Source organism: Balaenoptera acutorostrata, chromosome 1, assembly GCF_949987535.1.
Source record: "Balaenoptera acutorostrata chromosome 1, mBalAcu1.1, whole genome shotgun sequence".
Taxonomy (NCBI): domain Eukaryota; kingdom Metazoa; phylum Chordata; class Mammalia; order Artiodactyla; family Balaenopteridae; genus Balaenoptera; species Balaenoptera acutorostrata.
The window spans coordinates 153,252,553-153,275,730 of NC_080064.1; the positions used below are offsets into that span (position 1 = coordinate 153,252,553).

Sequence of the window (23,178 nt, forward strand, 5' to 3'; positions counted from 1 at the left end):
CCCAAGCCTTTCCTGATGACCTAAGTCAGATTGCTGTCTCTTTCCCTCTGCTCTTTTTTTTTTTTAAATTTATTTATTTATTTTTGGCTGCATTGGGTCTTCGTTGCTGCGCAGGCTTTCTCTGGTTGCAGGGAGCAGGGCCTACTCTTCGCTGCAGTGCGCGGATTTCTCATTGCAGTGGCTTCCCTTGTTGCGGAGCACAGGCTCTAGACGCACAGCTTCAGTAGTTGTGGCACGCAGACTCAGTAGTTGTGGCTCGCAGGCTCAGTAGTTGTGGCTTGTGGGCTCTAGAGCGCAGGCTCAGCAGTTGTGGTGCACGGGCTTAGTTGCTCCACAGCATGTGGGATCTTCCCGAACCAGGGCTGGAACCTGTGTCCCCTGCATTGGCAGGTGGATTCTTAACCACTGTGCCACTAGGGAAGCCCTCCCTCTGCTCTTAAAGTACTTTTATCCACGGGTCTCTTACCACTTGTTGCATTATATTTTCATAGTTTGTTTGCACATCTCTCTTCTCTTCTAAACTGTGGGATCTTTGGATCCTTGTGGGTAACTTTTGGTGTCCAAGTGTCCATAGATCTTTTTATTAGGAGACCATAAGGGTCCATAGCATTGATGGGGTCTGTGAAGCCATTTTGTCCTTTTTTTCCCCAAACAAATCTATTTTATCAGTCTCCCTTTCTTCCCAGGCCATTTTAGTTCTGTCATTCTTGGTCCCTGATCCTTGAGAAAGCCAAAACATTCAGGTAAAAAGGATGTACTGCATGAGTTGGAGCCTTCCTGATTCTCACTGAGAATTTCCTGAACCAGTCTTTTTTTTTATTTGTACAAAAATCTTCATTTTTCAGGTGAGGAAACTGAGTCATAAAGGCCTTGCCTTGCTTAAGATTGATCAGCTGTATCACTTCTATGTGGAATCTAAAATATGACACAAATGAACTTATCTACAAAACAGAAACAGATTCACAGACACAGAGAACAGACTTGTGGTTGCCAGGGGGGAAGGGGGGTGGGGGAGGGATGGACTGGGAGTTTGGAATTAGCAGATGCAAACTATTATATATAGAATGGACAAACAACAAGGTCCTCCTGTGTAGCACAGGGAACTATATTCAATATCCCGTGATAAACCATAATGGGAAAGAATATGAAAAAGAACGTATGTCTATGTATAACTGAATCACTTTGCTCTACAGCAGAAATTAACACAACATTGTAAATCAACTATACTTCAATAAAATAAATTTTTTAAAAAAGGTTGATCAGCTGTGAAATCAAGACTGGGGATTCCAGGCTGGGGCTTGGCCAGGTTCAGCCTGCAAGAGCTGTATCTTGATTGACTTGCTGTGTTTGCCACCCTGTCTCTGATGCTCTCCCCAGCCACCTCTTTGTTATCTGATGTCCTCCCTTCTCACCACCCCCCACCCCAACTCGCACACAGTTAACGTGTACACACGTTTGTGATTCACGTTTTTTAATCTATTTTTTTGGTTGTCTGGTGTGTGCTTAGTTTATCCATTCCAAATCTGCTTTTGAGAGCCATGCCTACATTTGTTTAAGTTAGTTCGGGACATTCTTACGGTGCAGTGTAATGTCATGGTTTAGACTTGTGTTGTCCAGTGTGGTGACCGTATGTGGCTATATGGAGCAGCTTGGGTGTGGTTCATCTGAATTGATAGGGGTAGTAAGTTACACTATACTTACTGGATTTAAATCACTATGATAAAAAGAATGTAAAATATCTCACTAATAATTTCCTATATTGATTACATGTTGAAGTGATAATATTTTGGATATATTGGGTTCAGTTATTGGGTTGAATATTATAGTTCATTTGATCTGTTTTCTTTTACTTTTTTTAATGTGGTTATTAAAAAGTTTAAAATTACTTATGAGACCCACATCTGTGGTTTGCATTATATTTCCTTTGGTTAATGACTATGGGCTTTCAAATCAGATTTAGGTTTGAATCTCAGCTTCAGCACTTAATTCGCTTTGTGGTTTTGGGCAACATAGCCTCCTTGGGATCATTTTTCTTACCTATAAAATAAAGACTAATATCTACCTCACGTGGTTATTGTAAGGATTAAATTGTATTTTGTACATAAAGTGCTCAGCCAAGAACCTGGCATGAGAGCATAGCAGTTAAAAGCATGGAACTTGGAGTTAAACTTGACAAAGTTTTCAACACTGGCTGCACTGTTTAAAACTTTTGTGGCCTTGGACAAGTTACTTTACTTCCCCAAGCTTCAGTTTCTTCATTGTAAAATAGGGATGATAATAATATGTACCTCATAGAGTTGTGAGGATTAAATGCAAGACTATGTAAAGGGGTTACTAGCTCAGGGTAGGGCATACAGTAAGCACTCAATAAATGATAACCAATGCCATAATACTTCTGGGGAAGGGCACCTGCTGGAAACTTTCGTGATGTTAAATGGTATATGTGGACTCTGGTTTTTATTTTTATTTCTTCATGACAGTACATATAATAGGAATATGGCCCTAAGATATAACACATTCTCTCTTTTCTATATCATGGTTATTATTGTGTTTATAGAACATTCTTGATACTACATTTTTGTCAAGAATTATACTTTTATTTGAGTCTTCTTTTCTAGCCTTTTCTTTGGCTTTATTTGTTCAGTCAGTCATTCATTTCTGCAGGTGGTTTTGTTAAGCACTTACTACGTGCCAGACACTGCGCTAAGGACAGAGTATGTGGTGGTAAGAAGACAGACAAGCTCGTGCCCTCATGGAGCCTACAATCTAGTGGGAGAGACATCTGTGAACAACTGAATAAACAGATACATGTATCCCTGTAATTCCTGATGAGTGCTGTAAGAGGAACAAACCTGGTGATGTGATAGAAATCAACAGAGGAAGGGAGGTGGTAGAGAGTCTGTTTCAGAAGGTGGTCAGGGACGGCCTCTATGAAGAGATGACACTGAGACCCAAAGGTTGGGAAGAACCATCCATGTGGAGAGTAGAGGAGGGACATTTTGAGCTGCCCTCGGGTGGGTAAAGAGCTTTGGTATTTTTTTCAGAAAGCAATGGGGTCGAGTGGTTGGTGTGGGGATGAAGGGCTTAGATGGGGTTGGAAATTGCCAGGGGCAGGTAAATTACAGCAAGTCTGTTGATGTTGTTTGAAGTTCAATGTAAGGAGCGGGAGCGTTTTTTTTTTTTAAAGGAATTCCTTTATTTTTATTATTTATTTATTTATGTATTTATTTATGGCTGTGCTGGGTCTTCGTTTCTGTGTGAGGGCTTTCTCCAGTTGTGGCAAGCGGGGGCCACTCTACATCGCGGTGCGCGGACCTCTCACTATCGCTGCCTCTCTTGTTGCAGAGCACAGGCTCCAGACGCGCAGGCTCAGTAGTTGTGGCTCACGGGCCCAGTTGCTCCGCGGCATGTGGGATCTTCCCAGACCAGGGCTCGAACCCATGTCCCCTGCATTGGCAGGCGGATTCTCAACCACTGCACCACCAGGGAAGCCTGGAGCGGGAGGGTTTTGATCAGGGAAGTGATATGATCAAATCTGAGTTGCTGTATGGTGTATGAACGTGACGGGGGGCCAGAATGGAAGTGGAGAGAGGTTAGGAAGTTACTGCTGTGCTGCAGTGAGAGGGGTGGTGCACTGGATAGAGTTGTAGAAGTAAGTTGGAAAATGGTGACTGGATCCTGAGTCACATGTATTTGTTGGTAGAAGCAGCAGAACTCCCTGGTGGGTTAGTTCCAGAGGTTTTCTCGAAGGGAGATATCAGCTGCACACTTTGTGGTACCATAGCAGGAGAGAGTGGCATTAAGAAAGCCAAGCAAGGAGAGTGTTTCAAGAAGGAAGAAGTGTGAAAATCTGTAAACAGCTCCTGAGAGCATGAGTTAGATCAGGATGGAAACGTCCATTGGATTTAGCAACACTGAGATTGTTGGTGACTTTGACAATAGCTATTTGATTAGAGAGTGGAGGCAGTAGTCAGGTTGGGGTGTGTTGAAGGTGATTGGAGGGGAGAACGTGGAGCCATCGTGTTTAGATTACTCTTTCAAAAAATCTGGCCATAAAGGGGGAAGAGCAAAAGGAACTGAGCAAGAAAGGGCAGTTGGTTGATGTCTAAAGATGCTGATGGAATGATCCTGTGTCCAAGGAGAGGTTGATGGGAAGAAAAGAGGGGGAATCATGGGGGGTGTAAAGCACTTGAGGAGGGGGAGGAGGATGAGATTCAAAACACATGAGAGGAATTGGCCTTTGATAGGAAAAAGGCACTTCCTCTGTAGAAACAGGAAGGAGGCAGGTGGATGAGGGTGGAGACTGATTTATAGATATGTGACCATTGGAAGACTGGTTCTATTTTTTCAGCAATTCATTAGGTAAAAACTTGAGCTAAGAGTGAGGTGTAGCAGAGGAGCACATAAGAGCTTAGAGTGAGATATTATGATCTCTAATCCACTTCAGCAAAAATCACTTTGCATGGTGACGTTCATTTGACACAGAAAGGTTTCAGGGTAAGTGTAGTTTGATCCTGCTTCTTTCTTAATCTAGCTCAGTGTGGCTTGGGGACTAAGGTAGTTACTCTTCAGGGAGACAGGCTCTGGCCAATGTGGCTGGTTCAGGACTTTAATTGGGAAGTCCTGGAGAAGGTCTGTAATGGGAGATGGTACCTTTGACGACAGGTGGCATGTTGCCATCATTCAGAAGTCCTATGGAGAATCAGTAGTTTATGAAGAGTCAGTATACAACAGAAGAAAAGAACTGAATCAGGAAACTGAACTTGAGCTTATGGTCCTGTTTTGTCATCTGCTATGTGACTATGAGCAAATCATTTACTCTGCGTTTATTTTCCCAGTCTATAAAATAAGAAAAATACCAGCCTTCCCATCTCATGAGGTTGCGTGAGATGTGATGACGTATGTCAGTGTTCTGTGAAAGGCATTTCAGGCTGTACAAATAGATTCATGAAAAGACTCGGGGGCTTGGAGCTGGCGGCCTGGCTTGTACTCACAGCTCTCTGCTTACTCACCCCTGGTATGACTCAGGATGAGTCACTTTGCCGCACTGAACCTACATTTTCCCATCTGTAGAACACCCTCACAGGGTGAACATAAGGATTCAGAAGTACAGTAGAGGACTTTGGAAGTAAAAGTGCTAGAGAAATGTCATAATCAGCCTGATTTCCCTGTTCTTCATTTAGGGAAAAGCCCTAACTCTATTTTCCTTCCAGAATCACTCTTCAAGATGAGCATTCTTTGACTCCATCAATAATGGCTTATAATGAGCCCTTTCTCTGGGCAGAGCCTGGGTGTTGTAGGGGGAGGGATGGGGAAAGTGTGAACTAACATTACACTAGGAGAAGTGGTACCTGCGTTTGGGGGAACTCCTGTCTGATTGGACGTGTAGGACAGACGCAAGCCCACTCTTAGGCAATGCGTTCTGGAAGGGCTGTGAGCTGTCTGCCTTGGGAAGATTCCATTGTACAAGACTTATCAGATGGAAGAATCCAGAAGCACATGCTCATGCTGATAAGCATAGAAAAGTGGTGGGGGAGAGAACTGACTCTGCAGTGGTCACCGGGACCCCTGCACCAGGTCGTTCTCCTGTCTCCACTTCTGCTGAAGCTGTTTCTCTGCAAAGTTTTGAAGCGTCACTGAGCATCTAACATTGAGCAAACTTGTTATGGCTGGACATAAGGTCAGTATCCCATCTCTTTTGACTCTGCATCCAGAGACTTCTCCCTTTGGAGGACACTAACGCTTTGCCAGATGAGAATATTCTGAATGATCCTGAGAAAGCTTTTCCTCCTGAGGGTGGCAGTCATGGAGCTCATCAGAGCCGTGCTGTTACCTGTTGTTCTGGTCTGAATCCATTCCTGTACACATTTCTGTGGAGGAAGGTGGGTGAGTCTCACAGGAATCAGCAATCTGATGTTTATCAGAAAGTCATTTGTCATTACACTCTGAAAAGACTATTGGTGTCAGATAGTTAACTGGATGCAAAATACTCTTTTGGTCTGGGAAGTTTTCTTAAGAATCTTGATTTTCTGTAATGAAGAACTCACTCCTTGGAATTTCCATCTTCTGTTTTCCATATAATTGCTAAAGAGTTCATATCAGGGTGAAATACATAGGATCTCAAGTCAGACTATAAAAGCTTGGCCTTAGGGGAAAAATTCATAGCTTTTAACATAAAGATTTGGAAAGAGAATGTGTCACATTTATCCTCATCAAATGTCCTAGCTTCCAAGCCTCATTGCAGAATGTAGATATCCTGTGATTGCAATGTGAAAGGCTGCATCTCAGAGATGGGAAGAGGAAACTGAATACAAGTCCTAACATCCCTCCCTGTCTATCCCTCCCTGTCTATCCTAGCACCTCTGTCTATACCCATCGAACACATGTTGTTGGAATAGCAGCAGAGGGAGAGTCTCTGGGTCAGCCTGGCATTGTTGGGAGGTATGAAGACACTATTGACTCAGGCCTTACACAAGCGGGCCTAATAGTGTCCTGGAAAGCATCAGAATGGGAAATCCACCTGGGAATAATTATGGATTAAATCAAACTGTCACAGGAACAGCCATTTTTCTCTAAAAGGACATTTCCTTCTTGGAGTTCCAAGCGACTCTGGTGTGCAGTCAGCAGGCGGCTGCTTACTTGTGGATTCTTTTGACTTCTTGCTGAATGGTCTTATCACCCAGACTGTATTTTGCAAACATACAATAAACCCCTAAGTAACTCACCTCCCTTTCCCCTGCCTTTCCCTTAGCTCAATGCCCAGGACTCCTTTCTTACAATGCTTGTGATTCATCTATATTCAGTTGATTTTTTTTTTTAAGGTTTGTATGTATGTATGTATGTATGTATTTATTTATTTATTTATTTATTTATTTATTTATTTATTTTTGGCTGTGTTGGGTCTTTGTTTCTGTGCGAGGGCTTTCTCTAGTTGCGGCAAGCGGGGGCCACTCTTCATCGCGGTGCGCGGGCCTCTCACTATCGCGGCCTCTCCCGTTGCGGAGCACAGGCTCCAGACGCGCAGGCTCAGTAGTTGTGGCTCACGGGCCTAGTTGCTCCGTGGCATGTGGGATCTTCCCAGACCAGGGCTCGAACCCATGTCCTCTGCATTGGCAGGCAAATTCTCAACCACTGCGCCACCAGGGAAACCCTCAGTTGATTTTTTTAAAAATTAAATTTCTTATTTTGAGGTAACTGTAGGTTCACGTGCAGTTTTAAGAAATAATACAGAGATCCCATGTGCTCTTTACTCAGTTTCTACTGATGGTAACTTCATGCAAAACTGTAGTACAGTATCACAACCAGGATATTGACATGGGTGCAGTCAAGATACAGAACATTTCCATCACCATGAGAATACTTCATGTTGCCTTTTTATGGCCACACCCTTCCTGCCTTTTAAGGAGTTAAACCCCTGGCAACCACTGATTTGTTCTCTATTTCTACAATTTTGTCATTTCAAGGATGTTATATAAATGGAATCATGTAGTGTGTTGTCTTTGGGGACTGGTTTTATAAACCTCTGGAGATTCATCCAGATTGTCGGATGTATCAGTAGTTGGCACCTTTTTCTTGCTGAGTAGTAGTCTATGGCAGCGGTCCCCAACCTTTTTGGCACCAGGGACCGGTTTCATGGAAGACAATTTTTCCACGGACCTGGGAAGAGGGGATGGTTCACGCGGTAATGCGAGCGATGGGGAGCGGCATACGAAGTTTCCCTAACTCGCCCACCGCTCACCTCCTGCTGTGTGGCCCGGGGGTTGTGGACCCCTGGTCTGTGGTATGAATGTGCCACAGATTGTTTAACCATTCATCTGTTTAAGGACATCTGGGCCAATTCTGATTTTTAATATTACAAATAAACTTTCTGTGAGCAATTCATGTACAAGTTTTTGCATGAATATAAATTTTCATTTTTCTGGGATAAATGCCCAGGAGTGTAATTGCTGTTGCGTATTTAGTTGTTTAATAAACTGCCAAACTCTTTTCTGGAGTGGCTGTCATTTTACATACATTTGCATTAGCAATATATGAGAAGTCTAGTTTATGTGCAGTCTCATCAGCATTTGATGTTGTCACTATTTTTTATTTTAGCTATTCTGATAGGTGCAAAGTGATATCTCATTGCATTTCCCTGATGGCTAATGATGTGAACATCCTTTCACGTACTTATTTGCCATCTGTGTATCCTCTTGGGTGAAATGTCCATTCATACCTTTTCCTCATTTCTGATTGTTTTTTATTGTTGAGTTTTGAGATTATATATTGTAAATTATATATCCTAGATCCTATTTCTTTGTTGGATATGTGGTTTGCAAATATTTCCTCCAAGTCATAGCTTGCCTTTCCATCCTTCTAATAGAGTCTTTTACAGACTGAAAGTTTTAAAGTTTGATAATGTTCAGTTTATCAGTTTTTTCCTTTCATGGATTGTGCTTTGGTTTCAAGTCTGAGAACACTTTGCCTAGCCCTAGGTCCTGAAGATTTTCTTCTATGTTTTTTTCTGAAAGTTTTATAGTTTTATGTTTTACATTTAAGCCTGCAATCCATTTTGAGATAATTTTTATATAAGGTATAAGCCTTATATTGAGGTTCATGTTTTTTGCCTGTGAATGTCCTTTGCTCCAGCATCATTTGTTGAAAAGGCTGTCTTTCCTCCACTGAATTGCTTTTTGCACCACTGTCAAAAATCAGTTGGGCATTTGTGTGGGTCTATTTCTGGGTTCTCTATTCTGTTCCATTAATCTGTGAGTCTATTTTTCTATCAATATCACACTGTCTTAATTACTGTACTGTATACCAAGTCTTGAAATTGGCTAGACTGATTCCTCCCACTTTATTCTTCTTTTCCAAAATCGTTTTAGCTATTCCTGTTTCTTTGCCTTTCCGCATAAATTTCAGAATCATCTCGTATATATCTACAAAAACTCTTGCTGGCATTTAGGTAGGAATTATGCTAAACCTATTTCAATTTGGAGAGAATGGAAATCTTTAGTATGTTGAGTCTTGTAATTTACGTGTCTCCATTTATTTATATCCTCTTTGATCTCTTTTATCAGCATTTTTTTTGTTTTTGGCATACAAGTTCTGTGCATGTTTTATTATACCTATACTTAAGTATTTTTTTTTTAGTGATTATAAATGGTACTGTATAACTTTGGTCTTCATTTCTAGTATACAGAAATACAATGATTTTTGTATGTTTATCTTGTGTGACCTTGCTGAACTCACTTATTCTAGGAGTTAGTATGTAGATTCCTTGGAATAGTCTATGTACCCCATTATGTCATTTGCAAATAGGGATATTTTTATTTCTTCCTTCCTAATCTGAATGCCTTTTATTCCTTTTCTTTTTCTGTGTTCTCTCTTTCTCTCTCTCTTTTTTTTTCTTTTCTTTTTGCCTATTACAGTGGCAGTACTATATTGAATAAGAGTAGTGAAAGGTGATATTTTGCCTTGTTCTTGATGTTAAGGGGAAGACTTTCAGTCTTTGACCATTAAATATGATGTTAGCTGTAGGTTTTTTATAGATGCTCTTTATCAAGTTGAAGAAGTTTCCCTCTATTTCCATTTATTTCTGAGTTTTTATCATGAATAGATGTTGAATTCTGTCAAATGCTTTTTCTATTACATTGATTCATTTTTCAATATTGAATTAGCTTTCCACCCTTGGAATATACCCCACTTGGTCATTCTTTGTATATATTGCTGAATTCTATTTGTTACTATTTGTTAAGGATTTTTGCACCTATATTTATGAGAGATACTGTTCTGTAGTTGTCTTTTTTTTTTTTGTACTGTCTTTGTCTGGATTTGGAATCAGGGTAATACTAGCTTCACAAAATGAATTGAGAAGTGTTCCTTCTACTTTTATTTTCTGGAAGAAATTGTGTAGAATTGTTATAAATTCTTTGTTAAATTTTGATACCATTATCCATTAAAACCATCTGGGCCTGGAGATTTCTTTTGGGAGTTTTAAAATTATGAATTCACTTTTCTTACAATTTATGGGGCTATGAATTGTGGTAGCTTGTGTTTTTCGAGGACCATTTCATCTAAGTAGTAAAATTTATATGTGTAGGGTTGTTTGTAGCATTCCCTATTATCTTTTGGGTGTCTACAGTTTATAGTTGTATCTCCTGTTTCATTCCTGATATTAGTAATTTGTGGCTTTTCTGTCTTTTTTTTTAAAAGATTTATTATTTATTTAATTTATTTATTTATTTATTTTTGGCTGCGTCGGGTCCCAGTTGCTGGCACGTGGGATCTTTCGTTGCGGCATGTGGGATCTTTCGTTGAGGCGTGCAGGCTCTTCGTTGTTGTGCGTGGGCTTCTCTCTAGTTGTGGCGTGCAGGTTTTCTCTTCTCTAGTTGTGGCGTGCTGGCTCCAGGGCGCGTGGGCTGTGTAGCTGTGGCGCGTGGGCTCCAGAGCGCAGGCTGTGTAGTTTGCAACAGGCAGGCTCTCTAGCTGAGGCGCGTGAGCTCAGTAGTTGTGGCGCCTGGGCTTATTTGCCCTGCAGCATATGGGATCTTAATTCCCTGACCAGGGATTGAACCCGCGTCCCCTGCATTGTAAGTTGGATTCTTTACCACTGGAGCACCAGGGAAGTCCCTTTCTGTCTTTTTTTTCTTTCTCAGTCTTGCTATAGGATTTCAATTTTATTTTTATTTTATTTTATTGATTTTTTAAAACCATTGATTTTCTCTATTGTTTTCCTGTTTTCAACTTCACTGATTTCTGCTCTTATTATTTCCTTCCTTCTGCTTGCTAATTTAGTTTTATTTTGCTTTTTTATAGGTTCTTGATTTGAGACTGCACATTACTGATTTGAGACTTTCTTTTTCCTTATGCAAATATTTAGTGCTATAAATTTCTGTTTCAGTACTGCTTTAGCAGCATCTCACAAATTTTGATATGTTGTATTCTCACTTTCAGTGAGTTCAATGTATTTTCAAATTTTCCTTGTGTCTTCTTCTTTAGCTCATGGATTATTTAGAATTATACTGTTTCTAAGTGTTTGGATATTTAGTTTCAAAGTATTTGGATATTTTCCTGTTATCTTGCTGTTATTGATTTCTAGTTTGATTCCATTATAGTCAGAGAATATACCTTGTGTGATTTAAATTCTGTTAAATTTGTCAAGGTTTGTTTTATGGACTAGTATATCGTCTAGCCTGGGTAAATGTTCCAGTGCACTTGAAAATAATGTGCATTCTGCTCTTGTTGGGTGGAGTATTTTATAAATGTCGATTAAATCCTGTTAGTTAATGTTGTCATTGAGTTCTTCTATATCCTTGCTTACTTTCTTTCTAGTTATTCTATCAAAGGTTGAGAGAGGAGTGTTTAGGGTTTGTCTATTTCACCTTTCAATCAGTTTTTGCTTCATGTATACTTGGAGCTCTTTTGTTTGGTGCATATACATTAGGATTTCTATATCTTCTTGGAGAATTGACCTTTTTATCATTATGCAATGTACCTTTCTGTGTCTGTTGTTTAGTTTGGGTAATTTCTATTGTTTTGTCTTTAAGTTCACTGATTCTTTCCTCTGAAAAATTGATTTTCTGTTCTTCAGGCAGTTTGATGTTTTCTTGGTTCTTGGTATAATGACTGATTTTTTGTTGAAATGGGCATTTTGGATATTATGTTATGAGCCTCTGGATCTTATTTAAATCTTTTGCTTTAAGTGGCTACTTTTGACACAGATGTGGCAGAGGAAGAAGTAGGTATCCCCTCATTTCTGCCAGGTTGGGGTAGAAGTCCAGGCTTCCAGCTCAGCCTCCATTGAAACTTGATGGGGGCTCCTTGTTACTGATGGGTAAGAACAAGAGTTATAGCTCCCCACTAAGGTTACATTGATACCTCTCTGCATTGTGGGGTGGGGAGCCTCATTACTGCTGGGGGTAGGTGAAAGGAAGTCCAGGCTCCCTACTGGGACTTCTCTGGTAATACTCCAGTAGGAAGGAGGTGGAGGCTGGGTGCATCATTACAGCTTCAAGAAGGGGGAAATCTAGGCTTTCTAGTAGGCTTTGCTGACCTGGATGGGAATGGGTTCACAGCTTTTTCTGTAGTGTTTGGACAGGGTAGAGTGGTTATTATCTAAAGTTTTCTATCTTTTGAGGCTGTCCCCTTCCCAGTTCTTCTGCTAGAGAGAGTGGGCTTTTGTTGGGACTCTTTTTGTCTGCACTCATTGGTGTTTCCAGGTTGCTCCAAGTCTAGGAATATATGAGGCAAAAGGAAAACCCAGAGAATTCACCACTGTATTATTCCTAGCCAGTTTGCTTTCCTTTCTTCACCTTTCAGAGTCTTCCTATGTTTATTTCATATATAATGTCCAGGGCTTTCAGAGGTACTTAGAGGGAGGAACAGGGAAAAGTATGTCTATTCCATCCTTCTGGAAGCAGAAGTCTCATTCAGTTTACTTTTATTTGTTTTATTCTTACAGGTCAATCACTTTTCCTACCTGAGATCTCAGGGCCCAAGTGTCCTTAATCATACTTGTATAAATTCCTTTTCATGGGGGGAGAAATTTAAATCCCAATTCTTGAAGAGCTCTGAGCATTGGTGGGAAGGGTGGAAACAGTTCCCATACCCAAACTGCACACTGGGCCCTCTGTGAATTTATAGCTTTCTTTTGCTCACCTTTAAGGCCTGGGGCCAACCATAGGGGGACCAGGGATATTCAGATTATTTCATATTCACTGAGGGGTCTTTACCTCTAGAGGAAAAAGAGAAGTTCCCATGACACTAGAGGAAGTTTCACCTAGGGGTTTATAAAAACCTGTAAGTGCCACAGAGGAGCAGCTGGGGTGGGATTGGGTGGGGAGGGTCCCTTCCAGCTTGGCCTGGCCTCTAAAAGCAGGGCTTTTTGCCTTTGACTGTAGAGGGTGAAAACCATCCATGATACTTTCTTGGATCCAAGCTTCTCTGCACTTCATCGTTCGCTAAGTCTGCTTCCTTAAAAGTCTGTTATTTAGAGAAATATAACCTTGATGTGGAACAGCATGTGTTTTTAATTCAGCTAGACCTAGTTTAGGATCCTTGTTCCATCCTTTGCTAGCTGTGTGACCTTGACGTTCAGTCATTCACTTAAAAATCATCCTGTAGTGACTGCTCTGGGCTTGCCACCATGCTGTGTTTTGGGAATAAAGTAATGAGTACTGTTCACTGCTCCCTTTTCTTCACTTTCTAGCCAATAGCAAGTCCAGTTGGTTTTACTTCAAAAATCTATCCAAAATTGGACTACTTTTCTCCATCACCCTTTTTCCCAGGCTTTTTTAATAAGTTCCCTGATGCTGTTCTTCCCACTAATCCTTTCCCTCAATTCATTATCTACACAGCAGCAAGGGTGATCTTTCAAAAACATGCATCAGATTATTATTCTCATACTTAAGACCCTCCAGTTATACTGAGAATAAAATCTGACACCTCCCTGTGGCCCACTAGGGCCTGTGTGGTCTGGTTTCTGCTTCCCCTCTGAGTTCTTCTAGCATCCTTTCCCCCCTCATGGCTTTAGTCACACCTGACTTTTTTCTTTTCCTGAAAATATCAAACTTGTCCTACCTTGGGGTCATTACACCAGTTATCCTCTCTACCTTGAATAATTTTTTCATCAAAGTTTGAATGGCTAGTGTCTTGCTTTCATTGAGGTTTTAGTTCAAACACTCTCCTTCTCTTACTTCTCAAGTCACATTCTGTCAAAACACTGTGTGCCCCTCCCCCAACATCTTATTTAGCTCTTCTTACAATTTGAAATTATTTTGATTTGTCTTCTAGACTGAGCTCCATGATTCCTGAGAGCAGGAATCATGCTGATTCCTTCATTGCTGTTTGCCCAGTATCTAGAACAATTCCTGGCACTGAGCAATCAATATTTGTTGAGTCAAGTTGCTTTTTTTTTTTTAGTATAGTGAATTATTTTATTTTATTTTACTTTACTTTATTTTATTTTACTGGTGTAAAATTGCTTTCTAATGTTGTGTTAGTTTCTGCTATACAATGACGTGAATCAGCTGTATGTATATCCTATATTCCCTTTCTCTTGGACCTGCCTCCCACCAACCCCCATCCCACCCATCTAGGTCGTCACAGAGCACCGAGCTGAACTCCTTGTGCTATACAGCAGGTTCCCACTAGCTATCTATTTTACACATGGTAGTGTATTTATGTAGAACCTAATCTCCCAATTCGTCCCACCCTCCCCTTTCCCACACCCTGTCCACATGTTGGTTCTCTACATCTATATCTCTATTCCTGCCCTACAAATAGGTTCATCTGTATATATACCATTTTTCTAGATTCCACATATATGCATTAATACGATATTTGTTTTTCTCTTTCTGGCTTACTTCACTCTGTATGACAGACTGTAGGTCCATCCACATCTCTACAAATGACCCAGTTTTATTCCTTTTTATGGCTGAGTAGTATTCCATTGTGTATATGTACCACATCTTCTTTATACATTCATCTATCATTGGGCATTTAGGTTGTTTCCATGTCCTGGCTATTGTAAATAGTGCTGCAATGAACACTGGGGTACATGTGTCCTTTTGAATTATGGTTTCTCAGGGTATTCACCCAGTAGTGGGATTGCTGGGTCATATGGTAGTTCTATTTTTAGTTTTTTAAGGAACCTCCGTACTTTTCTCCATAGTGGCTGTATCAATTTACATTCCCACCAACAGTGTAAGAGGGTCCCCTTTTCTCTGCACCCTCACCAGCATTTATTGTTTGTAGACTTTTTGATATGAGGTGATACCTCATTATAGCTTTGATTTGCATTTCTTTAATCATTAGTGATGTTGAGCATCTTTTCATGTGTTCATTGGCCATCTGTATGTCTTCTTTGGAGAAATGTCTATTTAGGTCTTCCACCCATTTTTTGATTGGGTTGTTTGTTTTTTTGATGTTGAGCTGCATGAGCTGTATGTATATTTTGGAGATTAATCCTTTGTCAGTTGCTTTGTTTGCAAATATTTTCTCTCATTATGAGGGTTGTCTTTTCATCTTGTTTATGGTTTCCTTTGCTGTGCAAAAGCTTTTAAGTCTCATTAGGTCACATTTGTTTATTTTTGTTTTTATTTTCATTACTGTAGGGAGTGGGTCAAAAAAGATCTTGCTGTGGTTTATGTCAAAGAGTGTTCTTCCTATGTTTTCCTCTAAGAGTTTTATAGTGTCCGGTCTTGCATTTAGGTCTTTAATCCATTTTGAGTTTATTTTTGTGTATGGTGTTAGGTAGTGTTCTAATTTCATTCTTTTACATGTGGCTCTCCAGTTTTCCCAGCACCACTTATTGAAAAGGCTGTCATTTCTCCATTGTATGTTCTTGCCTCCTTTGTCATAAATTAGGTGACCGTATGTATGTGGGTTTATCTCTGGGCTTTCTGTCCTGTTCCATTGACCTGTATTTCTGTTTTTGTGCCACTACCATACTGTCCTGATTACTGTAGCTTTGTACTATGGTTTGAAGATGGGCAGCCTGATTCCTCCAGCTCCATTTTTCTTTCTCAAGATTGCTTTGGCTATTCGGGGTCTTTTGTGTTTCCATACAAATTGTACAATTTTTTGTTCTAATTCTGTGAAAAATGCCATTGGTAGTTTGATAGGAATTGCACTGAATCTGTAGATTGCTTTGGGTAGTATAGTCATTTTCACAATATTGATTTTTCCAATCCAAGAACATGGTATATTTCTTCATCTGTTTATTTCATGTTTGATTTCTCTCATGAGTGTTTTATAGTTTTCTGAGTACAAGTCTTTTGCCTCCTTAAGTAGGTTTATTCCTAGGTATTTTATTCTTTTCATTGCAATGGTAAATGGGATTGTTTCCTTAATTTCTCTTTCTTATTTTTTGCTGTTAGTGTATAGGAATGCCAGAGATTACTGTGCATTAATTTTGTATCCTGCAACTTACCAAATTCATTGATTAGTTCTAGCAGTTTTCTGGTGGCATCTTTAGGATTCTCTATGTATAGTATCATGTCATCTGTAAACAGTGACAGTTTTACTTCTTCTTTTCCAATTTGGATTCCTTTTAGTTCTTTTTCTTCTCTGATTGCTATGCCTAGGACTTCCAAAACTATGTTGAATAAGAGTGGTGAGAGTGGACATTCTTGTCTTTTTCCTGATCTTAGTGGAAATGCTTTCAGTCTTTCACCATTGAGAATGATGTTTGCTGTGGGTTTGTCATATATGACTTTTATTATGTTGAGGTAGGATCTCTCTATGCACACTTTCTGGAGAATTTTTATCATAAATGGGTGTTGAATTTTGTCAAAAGCTTTTTCTGCATCTATTGAGATGATCATATGGTTTTTATTCCTTAATTTGTTAATATGTTGCGTCACATTGATTGATTTGTGTATTTTGAAGAATCCTTGCCTCCCTAGGGTAAATCCCACTTGATCATGGTGTATGATCCTTTTAGTATGTTGTTGGATTCTATTTGCTAGTATTTTGTTGAGGATTTTTACATCTATATTCATCAGTGATATTGGTCTGTAATTTTCTTTTTTTGTGATATCTGTGTCTGGTTTTGGTATCAGGGTGATGGTGGCCTTGTGGAACGAATTTGGGAGTGTTCTTCCTTCTGCAATTTTTTTGGAAGAGTTTGAGAAGGATCGGTGTTACCTCTTCTCCAAATGTTTGATAGAATTCGCCTGTGAAGCTGTCTGGTCCTGGACTGTTGTTTGTTGGAAGATTTTAATTATAGTTTCAATTTCATTACTTGTGATAGGTCTGTTTATATTTTCTAATTCTTCCAGGTTCAGTCTTGGAAAATTGTACCTTTCCAAGAATTTGTCCAATTCTTTGTGGTTGTCCATTTTATTTGCATGTAATTGTTTGTAGTAGTCTCTTATAATCCTATGTATTTCTGTGGTGTCAGTTGTGATTTCTCCTTTTTCATTTCGAATTGTATTGATTTGTGTCCTCTCCCTTTTTTTCTTGATGAGTCTGGCTAAAGGTTTATCAATTTTGTTTATCTTCTCAAAGAACCAACTTTTAGTTTTATTGATCTTTGCTATTGTTTTCTTCATTTCTATTTCATTTATTTCTGCTCTGATCTTTATGATTTCTTTCCTTCTACTGACTTTGGGTTTTCTTTATTCTTTCTCTAGTTGCTTTAGGTGTAAGGTTAGATTGTTTATTTGAGGTTTTTCTTGTTTCTTGAGGTGAGATTTCATTACTATAAACTTCCCTCTTAGAACTGCTTTTGCTGTGTCCATAGGTTTGGGGTCATTGTGTTTTCGTTGTCATTTATTTCTGTGTATTTTTTTACTTCTTCTTTGATTTCTTCAGTGATCTCTTAGTTATTTAGTAGCGCACTGTTTAGCCGCCACGTATTTGTGTTTTTTCCAGTTTTTTTTTCCTGTAATTGATTTCCAATCTCATAGCATTGTAGTCAGAAAAGCTGCTTGATATGATTTCAATTTTTAAAAATTTACCAAAGCTTGATTTGTCACCCAAGATGTATCTATCCTGGAGAGTGTTCCATGTGTGCTTGAGAAGAAAGTGTATTCTGCCACTTTTGGGTAGAATGTCCTATAAATATCAATTAAATCTATCTGGTCTATTGTGTCATTTAAATCTTCTGTTTCCTTATTTATTTTCTGTTTGGATGATCTGTCCATTGGTGTAAGTGGGGTGTTAAAGTCCTCTACTATTATTGTGTTACTGTTGATTTCCCCTTTTATGGTTGTTAGCATTTGCCTTATGTATTGAGGTGCTCCTATGTTGGGTGCAAAAATATTTATAATTGTTATGTCTTCTTCTTGGATTGATCCCTTGATCATTATGTTGTGTCCTTCCTTATCTCTTGTAACAGTCTTTATTTCAGAGTCTATTTTATCTGATATGAGTATTGCTACTCCAGCTTTCTTTTGATTTCCATTTGCATGGAATATCTTTTTCCATCCCCTCACTTTCAGTCTGTATGTGTCCCTAGGTCTGAAGTGGGTCTCTTGTAGACAGCATATATATGGGTCTTGTTTTTGTATCCATTCAGCCAGTCTTTGTCTTTTTGTTGGGGCATTTAATCCATTTACATTCAAGGTTATTATGGATATGTATGTTCCTTTACCGTTTTCTTAATTGTTTTGGGTTTGTTTTTGTGGGTCTTTTCTTGTCTTGTGTTTCTCGCCTAGAGAAGTTCCTTTAGAATTTGTTGTAAAGCTGGTGTGGTGGTGCTGAATTCTCTTATCTTTTGCTTTGTCTATAAAGCTTTTGATTTCTTTGTCAAATCTGAATTAGACCCTTGCTGGGTAGAGTAATATAGGTTGTAGCTTTTTCTCTTTTGTCACTTTAAGTATATCCTGCGACTCCCTTCTGGCCTGCAGTTTCTGCTGAAAAGTCAGCTGATAACCTTATGGGGATTCCTTTATACGTTATTTTTTGCTTTTCCCTTGTTGCTTTTAATATTTTTTCTTTGAATTTAATTTTTGTTATTTTGATTAATATGTGTCTTGGTGTGTTTCTCCTAGGGTTTATCCTGTATGGGACTCTCTGCACTTCCTGGAGTTGGGTGACTGTTTCCTTTCCCGTGTTGGGGAAGTTTTCCACTATAATCTCTTTTAATGTTTTCTCAGACCCTTTCTTTTCCTCTTCCTCTTCTGGGACCACTATAATATGAATGTTGGTGCGTTTAATGTTGTCCCAGAGGTCTTTGAGATTGTCTTCAATTCTTTTCATTCTTTTTTCTCTATTCTGCTCCTAGGCAGTTATTTCCACCATTCTGTCTTCCAGCTCACTTACTGGTTCTTTTGCCTCAGTTATTCTGCTATTGATTCCTTCTAGTGTACTTTTTATTTTAATTATTGTGTTGTTCATCTCTGTTTGTTCTTTAGTTCTAGATCTTTGTTAAACATTTCTTGTATTTTCTCAGTCTGTGCCTCCATTCTATTTCTGAGATTCTGGATCATCTTTACTATCATTACTCTGAATTCTTTTTCAGGTAGGTTGCCTATTTCCTCTTCATTTATTTGGTCTTTTAGGTTTTTGCCTTGCTCCTTCATCTGTGACATAGATTTTTGTCATCGCATTTGTTTTTTGATGGGTGGGATTGTGTTCCTGTCTTACTGGTTGTTTGGCCTGAGGCTTCCAGCACTAGAGTTGGTAGGCTCCTGGGTAGAGCTGGGTCTTTGTGCTGAGATGAGGACCTCCAGGAGACCTCACTTTGATGAATATTCCCTGGGATCTGAGGTTCTCGGTTAGTCCAGTGGTTTGGACTTGGAGTTCCTGCCACAGGAACAGGTCAGGCCTGACCTCCGGCTCATGAACCAAGATCCTGCAAGCCACGCAGGACAGCAAAAAAAAAAAAAGGATAAAAAGGAAAAAGAAAATAGGAGCAGAAGAATAACAAAGGGTCAAAAATAAAATAAGATTAGAAAACTAACAGATATGTTAGAAAGAATAAAAAAGTAAAAATACAGGTGAAACAACAGCTGGAAGGTAAAACAGAAGTATAATAGTAAAAAAGAGGAGGGAAAAAAAAAAGCTGGAAAACTCCCTGGCTGTGGGGGGTGGGGCTTAAGCAGGGGCAGGGTTTAGGTGGTGGGTGGGGCCTATGCTTACGACCCACAGGGCTGGAAAAGGCCCTGGCCGGGGGTTGGGGGGTGCTGGGGGTGCTTAGGCTCAATGCAGCAGGAGGGGCCCAGGAGTGCCTCTGGCCTTGAAGGGCAGAGGACCAGATCCAGGACCACAGCAGTCTAGGCGCATTCTCCCCCATCCTCTGATCCTGGAGGGCCCCTCCCCGTTGGCCTCTCTTTTTCTTCCCTTGCCTCCCTCCCTCCTATGCCCCTAGGACTCACGAGGCCAGAGGGGGCCCTGGAAGGCAGAGGACCAGACCCGGAAACCCAACAGGCTTCCTGGGCTGAGTCAGTGGGGGAAACACCCATGGTGCTTCCCCTGATACCCTGGTCCTGGAGGGCCTCTCCCACCCACCTCTCCTCTTCTTCCTCCCTCCCCACCCCCCACTATGCCCCTAGGACGAATGTGGCCCGGAGGGGGCCTCGGAGGGCAGAGGACCCGGCCCAGGAGCCCAGCAGGTTTCCTGGGCCTGATTGGACAGGTGAAATGCTAGGTGCGCCCCACCCCCCATCCTCTGGGCCCCCAAGGGTCCCTCCAGGTGTGGGAATCCCTCCCCTCTCCCAGCCGCCCCTCAGGGGCACCTGTCCTGCCCAGCCTCCACTTCTCCTCTCCCCTCGCTCCCTTCCACATCCTACTGGGTCGCTTGGGGGTTCCTCCTATCTCCTTGGGCACTGAGGTCCTCCACCAGCGTCTGGCAGGTGCCCTAGTTGTGGGGAGACGTGAACTCTGCATCCTCCCCCACCACCATCTTGACTTCAGGAACCAAGTTGCTTAATTCTCTTGTGCCTCAGTTTCTCACTTGTCACACAGAATAATAATTGGCTAATAAAACAAGGTTGTGTTTAGAATTAAGTGAGATAATACTTGTACGTGGAGTACTTAGTACAATGATTGGCTCACAGTAAGCCGAATAACAGTGTTTTATTGTTTCATTATGATTGATTATATTACAATGTTCAATTCCATTCTGCCATAGTCCTTTGGTACCTGTTCTTGCATCTAATGATCCGTCTGGAGTGTTACGAGTATTCGTCTGTGACAGATACTGACTGGTTTGATGCTGACAGTGAAATCCTAACTTAGTTCTCTCTTGGCCATGTTTTTCTGTACAGGTTCTGCAGCTGGGCTCAGACATCCTTCCCCAGTACAAGCAAGAGGCACCAAAGACTCCCCCTCACATCATCTTACATTATTGTGTTTTCAAGACCACGTGGGATTGGATCATCTTGATCTTAACCTTCTACACAGCCATCCTGGTCCCTTATAATGTCTCCTTTAAAACCAGGCAGAACAACGTGGCCTGGCTGGTTGTGGATAGCATCGTGGATGTTATCTTTTTGGTGGACATTGTGCTGAATTTTCATACCACTTTTGTTGGACCAGCTGGGGAGGTGATTTCCGACCCCAAACTCATCCGCATGAACTATCTGAAGACATGGTTTGTGATTGACCTTCTGTCCTGTTTGCCATATGATGTCATCAACGCTTTTGAGAACGTGGATGAGGTTAGTGCCTTTATGGGTGATCCAGGGAAGATTGGTTTTGCTGATCAGATTCCACCACTCCTGGAGGGGAGAGAGAGTCAGGTACATCCCTCACATCTCAGACCTTGTTGTCATGTCTTTAAATTAATTGTGGGTGGTTAACGGAAGAGTAATTAGATGGGTGGGAACTAGCATGACTGATGTCTGGAACATAGGGAGCATGATGCTTGATCAATATCCTCGCCTGGTGTTTTTGTCCTTTGGAGATTTGGAGGCTCTGCATGTCAGTGGATGGATGTGGAGGAGACCAGAGGCTTCCTTCTTATTCCATGTGGAGTGCAAGCCACTGGCTCCGGTGGTGGGGCTGCAGAAGCAGGCATGCATTGCCACTGCATTGGTGAATCTTTCACTTGGTATACAATTGCTGAATGCCTACCTACTGATTGCTCTCATTATGGGAACTTTTCTATTATCTGCTGCTGACCTTTGGCTGTTTGAAAGCTAATTAACTCTTGGCAACAGGGATGCTACTCTCCTCCAAGTTTGCTTGCGTTTGTTTTCTTTTTCTTTCTTTCTTTCTTTTTTTTTTTTTTGGTAAATGTTGGGAAAGAATGAGTTGTTTCTTTGCTGAAATGAGTTTTGGAGGTGACCAATGGCATTCAATTGTCCATGCTCTCCATTGCCTAAATATGCTGAGGTAGTCAGTCTGTGGTTAAGCCTGGCTCTTGTGGCTAAGAGGAGTACTGCTACTGGATTACCCTGCTGTGGGTTGTTAGTCCTTCAGGCCATGGAAGGAATTAAAAGAAGATAAATGCTCTGTAAATGTGCTGGAATCAAGACATGCTTAAACAGTCACTGAATGGGTGCCTAGGACATGTTGCAGCAGGAAGGGGCCACTGGGCTGGTTAAAGTGATTTTCTCCTTTGAAAAAACAAGGATGTCACGTCATGGCAAAGGAAAATGTCAGGTTCTTAATCTAGTTTAAGTGTTCTATGGAAATTGTTCTTCCTTATTCCTACTCTTCAGTTGACACTTTAGATGGCAGTACACCTGGTAAGTCTTCAGCCTCAGATAGCAGCGGCCCTCATTGCCTCAGATTACAGAGGGTCCCAGAGGTCTCCGTCCAGCTGGACTGCTAACTGGGTGGGTCATCAGGAAGCCATCGGGAGGCTGAGTTGAGGCACGATACACTCTCAGGGCTAAACGGCTAGTGGGACTCAGCCTTGAGATAGTTGGAGGGAACAGCCAGCTTCCTGCCAGGATAACAAGACCTGCCAGTGACTAGATGTCTTGCTGGTGGCATAATGATGCCTCTCTGCCTTCAGATCAGTACCAGCAGTGGGCAAGGACTCCAGCCCCTTCCTCTGTGAGGACCCAACTACCTACTACTTTTCTGTCCAGTGAAGAGGAGCTGATGTTCAGATGCTCCAGACTCAGAACAACCCCTGCTTTCATCTGTGTGGTGTGTTTTAATAGACTTTAAAATCCCAAGGAATAATTCTCTGAGTGGCTTGTGTGGATTTTTTAGGGGGATTAAATGAGTTGAGACTGATCATTTACAAGAGAAAAATTGTCCCTAAAGTGAATGTTGGGATTCTTAAATGTGAATTTTAGTACATGTTGCGAATGATATTTTTCACTGTGAGCACATTTCTAGAAATTTTTATGTTAGTGAGGAAAATATGATCATTTTGGCTTAGATAATTCAACTGATGATTTCAACCTAAAAGAGCTTCTTATACACATATGGGAAATGAAATTTAACTTTAAAAAAACTGATTGAGTTTTTAAAATAAACCATTTGCTATTTATAGCAATGGCATTAAAATTTTGCAGATAAATAGAACAGTTCTTCGGCTTCCACAGTTTCTTATTAAACACTGGCAGAGCTGTAAACACATATGTGAATGTGTCAAGATTACCTTGTAGGTTAGCAGAGCAGAGAGCTTCTTCCCAGGCTCTGTGTACATTGGGCTGGAATTCCTTTGCCATTAACTGTGAATACCCCTGACATGGTTTCTGATTTCCAGATTCATGAAATAGGTTGTAGGTAGGAAAATCATAATTTCTCCGTAGCTTTCTAGTTGGCAAAGGGTTTAGCATCAAAGCT

At 40.7% G+C, this 23,178-nt stretch overlaps 1 protein-coding gene across 2 annotated transcripts in view; it reads left to right on the plus strand.

Moving 5' to 3' along the window:
• The window catches only part of KCNH1 (potassium voltage-gated channel subfamily H member 1), a 430,914-nt gene that overhangs the window by 80,319 nt on the left and 327,417 nt on the right, over nt 1-23,178 (plus strand). The window contains exon 6 of one of the 2 annotated variants that reach the window (XM_007163985.2): nt 20,697-21,170. In XM_007163985.2, the coding sequence (XP_007164047.1) occupies nt 20,697-21,170 (474 nt within the window). The remainder of the gene's footprint in view (nt 1-20,696; nt 21,171-23,178) is intronic. The other variant, XM_007163986.2, reaches the window with a different exon arrangement.